Raw genomic sequence first — 11,214 nt, forward strand, 5'->3', positions numbered from 1 at the left:
CACATCTTCCCTGAAGTGTGGTGCCCAGAATGGGACCCAATCCTGCAGCTGAGGCCCGATCAGCGCGGAGCAGAGGGAGGAATGACTCCTCGTGTCTGGCCCCCCACGCTCCTGTTCATGCAGCCCAGAATCACGTTTGCTTTTACTCCTGTTTAGCTTGTGGGCCACTATGACTCCTAGATCCCCTTCCGCAGGGCTCCTCCCCCGGCAGCCACCCCTCTCTGTGTGTGCAAAGCGGGTGGCCTGGCTTGGTGGTCTAGCACTGGGCTTGTGTTCCCCGCCTGGCTCCTTCGGGGAGGGGCTTTGGCACCCTTAGCATGTGTCTCTCCCTGCAGGCTGCGGGCAGAGGATCGCTGGCCGGATCATCGGGGGGAGTGAAGCTCTGGCCAGCAAGTGGCCCTGGCAAGTTAGTCTCCAGTATGGCATGAGCCACATCTGCGGGGGCACAGTCATCGATGCCCAGTGGGTGCTGACCGCTGCCCATTGCTTCTTCGTGTAAGTGGTGCTCCCCGAAGTGTGGCCGGGAAGACGGGCCGCTCGCAGCCCCGGGGCGCAATGCCGACCGGCTCGCCAGCAGCGGGCGCGGCTCTGGGCTGACGCTGATGTCACCTGGGATCAGAGTCTGGCTCCTGCCCTGTCCTGGGATTTTGGCCCTGCGGCCGGCAGCTCCCCTGGGAGAGCGGAGGCAGAACTTCCCCTAGCTGGGAGCCACTAGAGGGAGCCCGGCTGTGGTCCCTAGTGGGCACCGGCCTCCCGCCTAGCACCAAGCCGGGGTCTCTCGGCGCGATGCTGAGGTGGGTGCATGGACAGCGCGCAGGCGGGGAGCTGTGCGAACGCCCAGCCGAGGTCTCTGCCGCGGAGAAGCCAGCAGGGGCGTGGCCCGGCGAGGGGGAGTTACAGCGCTGACCGACGCAGCTGGTTCGGCTCAGCCCGAGCCCCATCCGGCCAGCCCCTCCAGTGGCAGGGACGGGGCCAGAACCAGATGGGGAGGGGCCTTTTCGGGCCAAGGTCTGGCACCAGGCCTGGCAGCTAAGTGCTGGAGGGAGGCTGGGAGCTGGCCCGAAAGCCCAGCGCTCGGGGACAGTGGGGCCACCAGGAGCTAGCTGAGGGCTACCAAGGTCGCTGCTGGTCTCTGAGCGATTCTAGCCCCTGTGCCCTGGCAGCCGAGCTGTGCAGAGCCCGGGTGCGGGTTTGGGGCTAGACCAGTGGCCAGCCCATCTGACAGCAGAAATTACTGAGGGTATGTCTACACTACCCCGCTAGTTCGAACTAGCGGGGTAATGTATGCATACCGCACTTGCTAATGAAGCCCGGGATTTGAATTTCCCGGGCTTCATTAGCATAAGCGGGGAGCCGCCATTTTTAAATCCCCGCTGCTTCGAACCCCGTGTAGCGCGGCTACACGGGGCTCGAACTAGGTAGTTCGGACTAGGGTGCCTATTCCGAACTACCGGTACACCTCGTTTCACGAGGAGTACCGGTAGTTCGGAATAGGACCCTAGTCCGAACTACCTAGTTCGAGCCCCGTGTAGCCGCGCTACACGGGGTTCGAAGCAGCGGGGATTTAAAAATGGCGGCTCCCCGCTTATGCTAATGAAGCCCGGGAAATTCAAATCCCGGGCTTCATTAGCAAGTGCGGTATGCATACATTACCCCGCTAGTTCGAACTAGCGGGGTAGTGTAGACATACCCTGGGTGACCGGGGAGGGGAGCAAAGCTTCCACCCCCCCAAGCCCCACTGCCCTGGGCTGCAGGGGCCAAAGCCCTAACTGGGGGCCTGTAACCTGAGCCCCGCCACTCACTTCCGCCCCAGACCCCGGCAAACCTAACGCCAGCCCTGGCGACCTCATCGAAACAGGCTGTGACCAATACGCTCGCTGCTCTTCCAGCCACGTGCGGGACAAACACTCTGCGCACAGTGGCATGTGCGGATGTGCACCACCAAGAACAGCGCGGCTCCTGGCGCTGGGCGCTCTGCTGATCAGCTGGAATCTCCCGAGCGGGCGCCTAAGTGCCCAGCCGCGGGGAGCCCGGCCCGTGTCCCGAGCCCCGGTGCCAGAAGGGCTGCACTGGACAGCAGTGGGGTCCAGGCCCGGGGGGAGAGCAGCCCGCGCCTGGCCTGGGCGGGGTGGGCGGCTCAGGGCGGTCACTGCACCGCTTCACCCTCTCTTTAGGAACAGCGTGAAGATCCTCGACGAGTGGAAAGTCTACGCCGGGGCCTCCGACCTGCTGCATCCCGCCAAGGGCATCACTGCCTCCCACATCATCATCAACGCCAACTACAGCGACGACCAGGACGACTACGACATCGCGCTGGTGAAACTCGCCTCGCCCCTAACCATGTCGGGTGAGGCTGACTCCCTGTGATGGCGCGTTGGGGGTCCCCCGTCTCCTGCACCCCGAAATGGCACAAACAGACCGCACCAGCCGGTGGAATAGAGGAAGTTTATTGCCTCTCCAGGATACAGCACAGCACAGATGGAATCTGGTCACAGAGCTGGGCTAGGATGCCTCAGGCCCCCTTGAGTTGGGGGGAGACTGGGCCCCTAAACTCCAGCTCCTCTCCCTAGGCTATCTCCTCCATGCTCCCAGACAGCAACCAACTACCTCTCTTCCAGCCCTGCCCCCTAGCCAGGGCAGCATTCCACCTTCCTTTGTTCCTCTCCATGGGGGGTGTCTGGCCATACTGGTTTGCATAGTGACTCATCCTGTTTTGCTGGGTCATGGTACCCACGGCAGCCAGTGGGGGTTACCCCAGAGCCAGCAGCATAGAAACCAGCCAGGTACCCCCACTACGTCACAGTTCTCCCCCCTCTGAGAGCGAACTGAGCAGGGTCACTCCGCTCGTGACCTAGGGAAGTTCGGGTCCTCTGCGTGGGAACCCGCCCTGGGGACATGGGTGCTCCCCTTGACTCAGGCCGGCCGCGGCGAGGCCCCACATGAGCTGGCTTCCCTCTGTCCACTCGCTGCCCCGCTCCAGGGCGACTGGCACAGGCCTGTCCTCGGGGGTCACACCCACCCTTCCGCTGGCCTTGATCTCTGGCCAGGGTCTCTCGGGCCGGGGCCATAAGCCCAGCGAGCCTTCTCTGGATAGCCAGGGCGGCTTCCATCCCCGATGCTCCATCCAGGGAGGTCTTCCCCTCCCATAACTCTCTCAGCAAGCCCAGAGGGTCCTCTATCTGGGGTAGAGACCCCCAAGCTGCTTTCCTACTGTCTTGGGCCTTCCCACCCCTCTGGCAGGAGTCACAGGACCGGCAGTACCGCTGCACAGCTGTAAAGATTCCCGGCCAATAGAAGTGCTGGCGCAGCCTCAGCCGGGTGCTCCGGATCCCCTGGTGGCCCCCAACGGGGGTGTCGTGGGCCAAATACAGCAGCTTGAGGCGATACTTTCGGGGGACGACCAGCTGCCGCTGGACCCCCCATGCCCTCACCTTCCTGGGGGGGAGCCATTCACGGAACAGGAGTCCACGCTCCCGCAGGAATCTCTCCTGGCCACCTCTCCCCTGGGGCTGAGCTGCACGGAGGCCAGCCTGGTCCCTCAGCCTCTGCAAGGAGGGGTCTGCCTGCACCTCAGCCTGGAATTCAGCTGCTGAGGCAGGGATCGGGACCTGTTCCCCACCTCTGCCTAGGTCCGGAGTCCCAGCCTGGCTGGACCCCGTGTCCACTGGGATGGGATCATGAGGACGCTGCCAGGAGTCCTTCCCTGGACCCACGTTGTCAGGCCCCCGCTGGCTCTGGCTCCAGGTAGTGACTAGAGCCCGCTGGGATTCATGGGGCCACTCCTCTAGGTCATTCCCCATCAGCACCTCGGTGGGCAAGTGCGGGTGCACCCCCACTTCCTTGAGGCCCTCCTTGGCCCCCCATTTCAGATGCACCCTGGCTACAGGCACCTTAAACGGGGACCCGTCTATGCCCTTCAGGGTCAGCTGGGTGTGGGGTAGTATCCGCTCTGGGGCCACTATGTCGGATCGGGCCAGCGTCACCTCTGCCCCCGTGTCCCAGAAGCCCGTCACCTTCCTACCATCCACCTCCAGGGGTATGAGGCACTCGCTCCGCAGGGGCCATCCTGCCCCCACCCGGTACACGGAGAAATCCGCCTCCCGAGAATCAGACATCCTAGGGGAGGTGCACTGAGCATCCTTCCCCTCTCTCTGAGCTGAGGTTAGCCTGCCAGCCCCTGCCTCTGGGGCAGCCTGCCCTTCCTCCCGCCCCAGCCAGTTAACCCTGGAAAGTCCCCGGTCCTGGGACCTGGTGCACTGAGCCCTCTTGTGGCCTTTTTGCCCACAGCGATGGCAAGTTAGGCTTTGGGCTGTCTCTGTCCAGGGCCTGGCTGGTTCTCTGGGGTATCGATGACTGGTCCTGGTCCCTGGGGCTCGCCTCGGAGGTGTCTCTCTCCGTTGCTCAGCCAAGATCCTGTCTCTGCGCGATTCCCTTTCTCTCCGGGACTCCCGTTCACCCCCGGACCGGCTCTCCGTGAACTCATCCGCCAGTCTCCCGGCCTCCTGGGGGTTCTCTGGTCTCCGGTCCTTGAGCCACAGCCTCAGTTTGGGTGGGCACGCTTCATAGAACTGTAGAACTGCTCCATCAGGACCAGCTTGAGCAGCTCCTCTGTGGTCTGGGCTCTGACTCCAGACACCCACTTGCGGCCGTATTGCGACAGGCGGGAGGCCAGATCCACATAGGTCTCTCGTGGCCCTTTCTGCACCCCCCGGAACTTCTTCCTGTACATCTCAGGGGTCAGCCCAAACTTGTGCAGCAGGGCCTCCTTGACTCGGTTGTAATCCCCTGGCTGTAGGTCCTCCAGCTGACTGAGCACTCCGGCCGCCTCCTGGTTCAGTGCGGGGATGAGCTCCTGCAGCCAGTCAGCTGGGGGAACCCGTTGCAGTCCACAGGCCCTCTCAAAGGCACTGAGGAACCCGTCTATGTCGCCCATGTCCTTCAATTGGGCCACCACGGGCCTCTCCAAGCGTCTAGCAGTCCTGGGACCCTGGGACCCATCCGCACTTGGCGCAGCCGGTGCCCCGCCGGTTCTCCGCTCTGCCATGGCCAGCTCATGCTGTTGCTGCTTCTCTCGGTTCTGGCGATCCCTTTCTCGATCTTGGCGCTCCTTCTCTCAGTCCTGGCGGTCCCTCTCTCGGTCCTCTACTTCCAATTCCTTGATCCGCAGCTGGATCTCCAGCCGCCGCAGCTCCGCTGGGCTGGCCCCTGACCTAGATGGACTATGGCTTGCAGGCCTCCCGGGAGACGCTGTCTCATCTCTCCGGTGAGTTCCAGCACTCCTCCCCCTCTCTGAGCCTGACACACTCTCGGGGGGGTCTGGCTGCTTCCCCTGGGGACAAGATCCTGGCCCTGTGGCTGGTCATTCTCTTCCAGCTGGGCAATCAGCTGGGCCTTGGTTGCTTTCTGCGCAGGCAAGCCCCTCTCTCTGCACAGCCCCACCAGCTCTGCCTTCAAGAGTCGGGCGTAGGCCATCTGCCCGCGGGTCCCCTCGGTGCAGACTCACCAGTCTAGTGCTGTAGCGCCCCACGATTCCCAGGAACCGCTTCGCTCTGTCTCCAGCACGCCTGGCTCCAGGGCTCTTGCTTCTACTGTGCCTTGTCGCTCGCCGCTGGAAGCTCCATCCACGGGGTGCAGTGCATCCCACCCCTGACACCAGTGTGACGGCGCATTGGGGGTCCCCCGTCTCCTGCACCCCGAAATGGCACAAACAGACTGCACCAGCCAGTGGAATAGAGGAAGTTTATTGCCTCTCCAGGATACAGCACAGCACAGATGTAGTCTGGTCACAGAGCTGGGCTAGGATGCCTCAGGCCCCCTTGAGTTGGGGGGAGACTGGGCCCCTAAACTCCAGCTCCTCTCCCTAGGCTATCTCCTCCATGCTCCCAGACAGCAACCAACTACCTCTCTTCCAGCCCTGTCCCCCAGCCAGGGCAGCATCCACCTTCCTTTGTTCCTCTCCATGGGGGGTGTCTGGCCATACTGGTTTGCATAGTGACTCATCCTGTTTTGCTGGGTCGTGGTACCCACGGCAGCCAGTGGGGGTTACCCCAGAGCCAGCAGCATAGAAACCAGCCAGGTACCCCCACTACGTCACACTCCCCGCCCGGCCGGCGGGGCCTTCGGCTGCCTGGCTTGGCCGGCCAGACCGCCTGGGCCTGGGAGGGTGCAGGAATGGAGAGGAGGCGGCAGGCAGGCAAGGGGAGGACCCCGTCCCAGTGCAGCGGGAGGAGAGGGCAAGTACAGTCGGAAGAGAGGCCGGGAAGGTGACAGCCGCCTGCCACCAGGGGTGGCCTCTGCCAGGGTAGTTCTAGCTGCCCCCGTAGCAGACTGGTCTGCCCCCTCCTGCTGCACCAACGCAGCCGGGGCTGGGGCATGGAACTGGTGGGTGAGTCCCTTGTGCTGGAACAGAGGCTGCCAGTGGCCAGGGAAGGGGGGAGGCAGGAGAACAGCCGGAGCAGGGCCTGCCGAGCAAGGGGAGCTGTGGAGAGCAGGGCCCAGGGGCTGCGGGCAGGTGGCAGGGCTGGTGCGGGGCCTGGCAGAGGGACGCAGGAGGGCTGGCAAGTCAGCCGTGGAGTGATGCTGGGAGGCGGTGGGGCGCGGTGGGGCGGTGGCTCAGTCGGCCGCGGGGCGATGCTGGGAGGCGGTGGGGCGCGGTGGGGCGGTGGCTCAGTCGGCCGCGGGGCGATGCTGGGAGGCGGTGGGGCGCGGTGGGGCGGTGGCTCAGTCGGCCGCGGGGCGATGCTGGGAGGCGGTGGGGCGCGGTGGGGCGGTGGCTCAGTCGGCCGTGGGGCGATGCTGGGAGGCGGTGGGGCGCGGTGGGGCGGTGGCTCAGTCGGCCGCGGGGCGATGCTGGGAGGCGGTGGGGCGCGGTGGGGCGGTGGCTCAGTTGGCCGTGGAGCGATGCTGGGAGGCGGTGGGGCGCGGTGGGGCGGTGGCTCAGTCGGCCGCGGGGTGATGCTGGGAGGCGGTGGGGCGCGGTGGGGCGGTGGCTCAGTCGGCCGTGGGGCGATGCTGGGAGGCGGTGGGGCGCGGTGGGGCGGTGGCTCAGTCGGCCGTGGGGCGATGCTGGGAGGCGGTGGGGCGCGGTGAGGCGGTGGCTCAGTCGGCCGTGGGGCGATGCTGGGAGGCGGTGGGGCGCGGTGGGGCGGTGGCTCAGTCGGCCGTGGGGCGATGCTGGGAGGCGGTGGGGCGCGGTGGGGCGGTGGCTCAGTCGGCCGCGGGGCGATGCTGGGAGGCGGTGGGGCGCGGTGAGGCGGTGGCTCAGTCGGCCGTGGGGCACGGTGGGGTGCGGTGGGGCGCGGTGGGGCGGTGGCTCAGTTGGCCGTGGGGCGATGCTGGGAGGCGGTGGGGCACAGTGGGGTAACGGCACCTGCATGTCAGTCTAACGTCTCTGTCCTTGTTTGGTGCTTCCCTCCCTGCAGGGCAGGTCCGCCCGGCGTGTCTCCCCATGGCCGGCCAGACGTTCCAGGCCGGGCGGAAGTGCTTCATCACCGGCTTCGGCAAAACCAGTGAGAACAAAGGTGGGAGCAGCTCTGGACCGGGCGTCCCTGTGGGGCGGAGCCCGCCGGGCAGCACGTGGGGAGCACCAGGAGCCTGCTGGGGGGGACTGGGAAGGCCGATGACTCTGAGGGCCTCAGTTGCGAGAGGCCCTGAGACGCTGTTGCTCCAGTGGAAGTGCAGCGGGGCCCAGCACCCCAAAAGTCAGGCTCTCCCGGGTCCCGCTGGCCCTGCACCACTCTCAAAAGCAGCTGTACAAGGAACAGGCCCAAAACGGGGGGGGGGGGGCAGTTTTGCTGATGTGGTGCCACGGAGCCGCCTGTGGGAGGGAGCCCGGGGTCTGACCGGGGGACACGGTGCGCGTGGTCTCCGAGGGGCTCTTGAGGGCGCGTGTGGCTAAGCCCCCGGGAGCTGTGCCCTGTGGGAGTCTCGGTGCCGTGATACGTCCCCCGGGGGGCGGGGGCCAGCGGACGGCCAGAGGCAGGGCCTGGCTTCACCTGTCTCCTTTCCAGAGAACACCTTCCCGCGGCTGAGGGAGGTGGAAGTGAGCCTCATCGACTCCAGGGTCTGCAACGGCAGCAGCGTGTACTCAGGCGAGCTGACCTCCCGCATGCTGTGCGCCGGGGACTTGCAGGGCGGGAAGGACTCGTGCCAGGTGAGGCCGTGGGCCGGGCGTGGGCTGGAGGGGGGCGTCCCAAACGCAGGGTTCCGCTCAGCGCTCCTGACTCTGCCTTCCTGCCGCAGGGCGACAGCGGCGGCCCCCTGGTCTGCGAGGACAGCAGCCGGTGGTACGTGGCCGGCGTGACCAGCTGGGGGACGGGCTGTGGCCAGAAGAACAAGCCCGGGGTTTACACACAAGTCACCGAGCTGCTCAGCTGGATTCACAGCAAAATGGAGGTGAGCTGGCTGCAAGGGCCCGGGGGACGCGCCGCCTCTGCTGCCAGGGCCGTGGGCGCGTGAGCAGGGACTCCCCGACAAACGGGGAAGGACGCTGGCAGCTGGGCGCTTGTGCTCGAATCCCCCGGCAAAGCACAGGCCTCGCTCGCCGGCACCCGCCCTCCTGGCTCCGGAGCCCAGCGGAGCTGGGGCAGCCAGCGGGGGACGAGCGGACTCTCTCCTCAGGAGTTACCAGCGCCCGCGCGTTGGCCCGCCACGTCGAGCCCGGGGGAGCTGGGGCAGCCAGCGGGGGACGAGCGGACTCTCTCCTCAGGAGTTACCAGCGCCCGCGCGTGGGCCCGCCGCGTCGAGCCCGGGGGAGCTGGGGCAGCCCCAGGCAGGCCTGGCCCTTGTCTGCATGGCCTGCAGAGGGGCGCTGGCAGGAAAACGGGTTTGGGCTGCAGTAGCTCTGCAGAGCCGCAGGCGGCAGGCTGCCCAGGCTGGCTCTGGCTTTGCCTGCACTTCCGGAACAAAAGCGCAGGCAGCGCAGCCCTGGAAAGAGAGCGTGTGGCCGTGGCCGTGGCCGTGGCGCCATGCCAGACACCTCCCGAGGGGAGCCGCTAGTGGGGCCGGCAGCCTGTTCTCACGGGTTCTTCACAGCCCTGCCGGGGGGGTTCACACGCAGCAGCCCTTTGGGTGGGTGGGGCTCTCCCAGGCCCTGCCCGCTTGCGCTGGGTGTTCGATTCCCTGGCGCTCCCTGAAGGCTGGGCCTCGACCAACGTGCGCCTCCCCCCGGCACCGCTGCCCCAGGGCTGCTGCCTGGAGAGAGGGTCGCAGGCCGCCACGGTGTCTCACCTCTCCACTGGAGCCCAGGGGAGCTGGGCCGTGTGGCACGTGGAGCCCAGCCCGGGAGCAGGTGGCCACCCCAGGCCCACGCGTGCCGCTGGAAGCCGTGGTTCTGTGTGAGTGGTGCGTCCCCCTTTTCTCTTCGCAGAGCGAGAGAAACTAAGGACGAGGCGGGCGCCTAGCGGGGCTGCGGCTTCTCCCGCTACCAGCCCCTGGTGCGGCGCGGCCCCGGCCCTGTTCTGCTGTTGGGGTGAATGCCAGCGGATCGCCCCTCGCGCATGGACTGCCCAGGGGATTTAGGACCCGGCGGTGCCTAGAAGCCCCAAGCCAGTGTCTCTGGGACTTGGAAGTCCAGTCATTTTGCCAGTAACCCAGATGGGAAGTAGAAGCTGAATGTCCAGGGAAACGGCCACAGATGTCCCCAAGGAGAGTGGGCGAAGCCCCACGACTCGAGACACTTGACAGTGGACTTGACCAAGCACTTGGAAGGAGCCTGTAGGGCCCCGCCCTGCTCTGGGGGCGGGGTTCAGTGACCCAGCACCTCCCTTCCGTCTCTACCTTATATAAGTCATGTCTTGTAAACCCAAACGGTAGCCCCGCGCCCCCGCGTCTCTGTGCCAGACCCCGGGCCAGCTGCACCTGGTACCGGAGGGGCCAGGCTGAACGCGCCTGGTTCCTTGAGGGGCTCCCCGTCTGAAGGGACGCAGGCTGGAGAAAGGACAGTCATGCTGCCCCCAAGCGCCTGGGCTTGTCTGAGGGGGCCCTGGGCCTGTGGCTGAGCCCAGAGCCTGAGCCATGGGGCTGCCCATCACCTTTCCTGCATGCAGTAAGGGCCCGTGCTCCTCAGGGCTCAGCAGCCAGCGACCTGTGTGGTTATACTCCCTCGGGGGCGGGGGGGGGGGGGGCGGGGATTGCTTGCGAAGGAGCTTTCCGGCCCCTATAGGAATATCTGGGGGAGGAGGGGGTATCACGGCAGAATGACCTGCCCAAGCAACCCGCTGCTGCCTGTCCTGGCACCGGGGCGGTGGCGTGGTGCGAGCTACTGTGGTGCCGATACCACGCGCCCGTGCTCAAGTGCACAGGGTTCGGCCCGCCAGCCACAGATCTGGGGCAGGAATCCGCCCCTCCTGGGGAGCAGAGGAGCAGAGGAGAGGCGGAAAACTCCAGGCAGAATGGGACCCCCCAGTGCGCCGGCCAGCGTTAGCCGCACCACCTGCTCCAAAGCACCCGTCTGGCCCCGACGGGAGGGGAGTTTTATAAAGAATCAACGGTGCATCCGGTGGCTTTGCTTTCTGATCATGACGCCGGAGGGAGTTAATGGCCACGCTTCCCTCCTGGCCTCCTCCGAACGGCCAGACCGGCCCGCCCAGCCGAGGGTCCGTCTCTGGACGGGCCAGAGCCAGCTCTCCTGTGTACAAGGGCTGTAGTGCTCCTGGGTGCACAGAACGGGACCCTAAGGCGCAGAAGGACAGAATCCCCCCCATTGATACTTTGTACTGTTCCCTGGGGCAAGGGGCGGCTCCCAGTTCCTGAGCCGGATGGATGGCTGCGTGTCTCTGCACACTGGAGCCCGCTGCGCCAGGCTGTGTCCGGAGACGGGACAGGGTCTGCAGACACCACTGGCACAAGTTATTGCAAAGCACCAATGAAAACTGCTGGGCAGCACCTCTGGCTGCAAATGCGTCACTTCCCGGGGGACGGGGGCGTGGCTTTCGCCCGGCCCCCGCCCCCAGCACGAGGGGCGAACAGCAGCGCTGAGCGACGTGGGCGAACTGCCGGCGGAGGGTGGCTGGTGGGCGGGGGGGGGCTCCAAGCTGCGGAGTCACGGTCCGTGACCTGTGCGTGGGAACCAGCCGGCGGCTGGAGGAGAGTCCCAGGCTGGGCTGAGCGCCGGAGGAATTTCAGGCCTCTCGCTCGTCTGCACAAACATGCACCCAAAATAGCCCAGCCCAGCCTGGCCTGCGCCATGGAAAATGTGACGGGTTTGTCTCACGC

General features: G+C 66.1%; 1 protein-coding gene across 1 annotated transcript in view; it reads left to right on the forward strand.

Annotated features, from left to right (window-relative positions):
- TMPRSS13 (transmembrane serine protease 13) overlaps positions 1-10,128 on the forward strand; it is a 35,235-nt gene extending 25,107 nt beyond the window's left edge. The window contains 6 exon segments of the mRNA XM_075909444.1: positions 336-495; positions 2,175-2,347; positions 7,422-7,520; positions 8,010-8,152; positions 8,242-8,394; positions 9,368-10,128. Of these exon segments, the coding sequence (XP_075765559.1) occupies positions 336-495; positions 2,175-2,347; positions 7,422-7,520; positions 8,010-8,152; positions 8,242-8,394; positions 9,368-9,382 (743 nt within the window). The 3' untranslated portion in view covers positions 9,383-10,128.
- The last annotated feature ends 1,086 nt before the right edge of the window (positions 10,129-11,214 follow it).

Source organism: Pelodiscus sinensis, chromosome 26 (genome assembly GCF_049634645.1).
Source record: "Pelodiscus sinensis isolate JC-2024 chromosome 26, ASM4963464v1, whole genome shotgun sequence".
Lineage (NCBI taxonomy): Eukaryota > Metazoa > Chordata > Testudines > Trionychidae > Pelodiscus > Pelodiscus sinensis.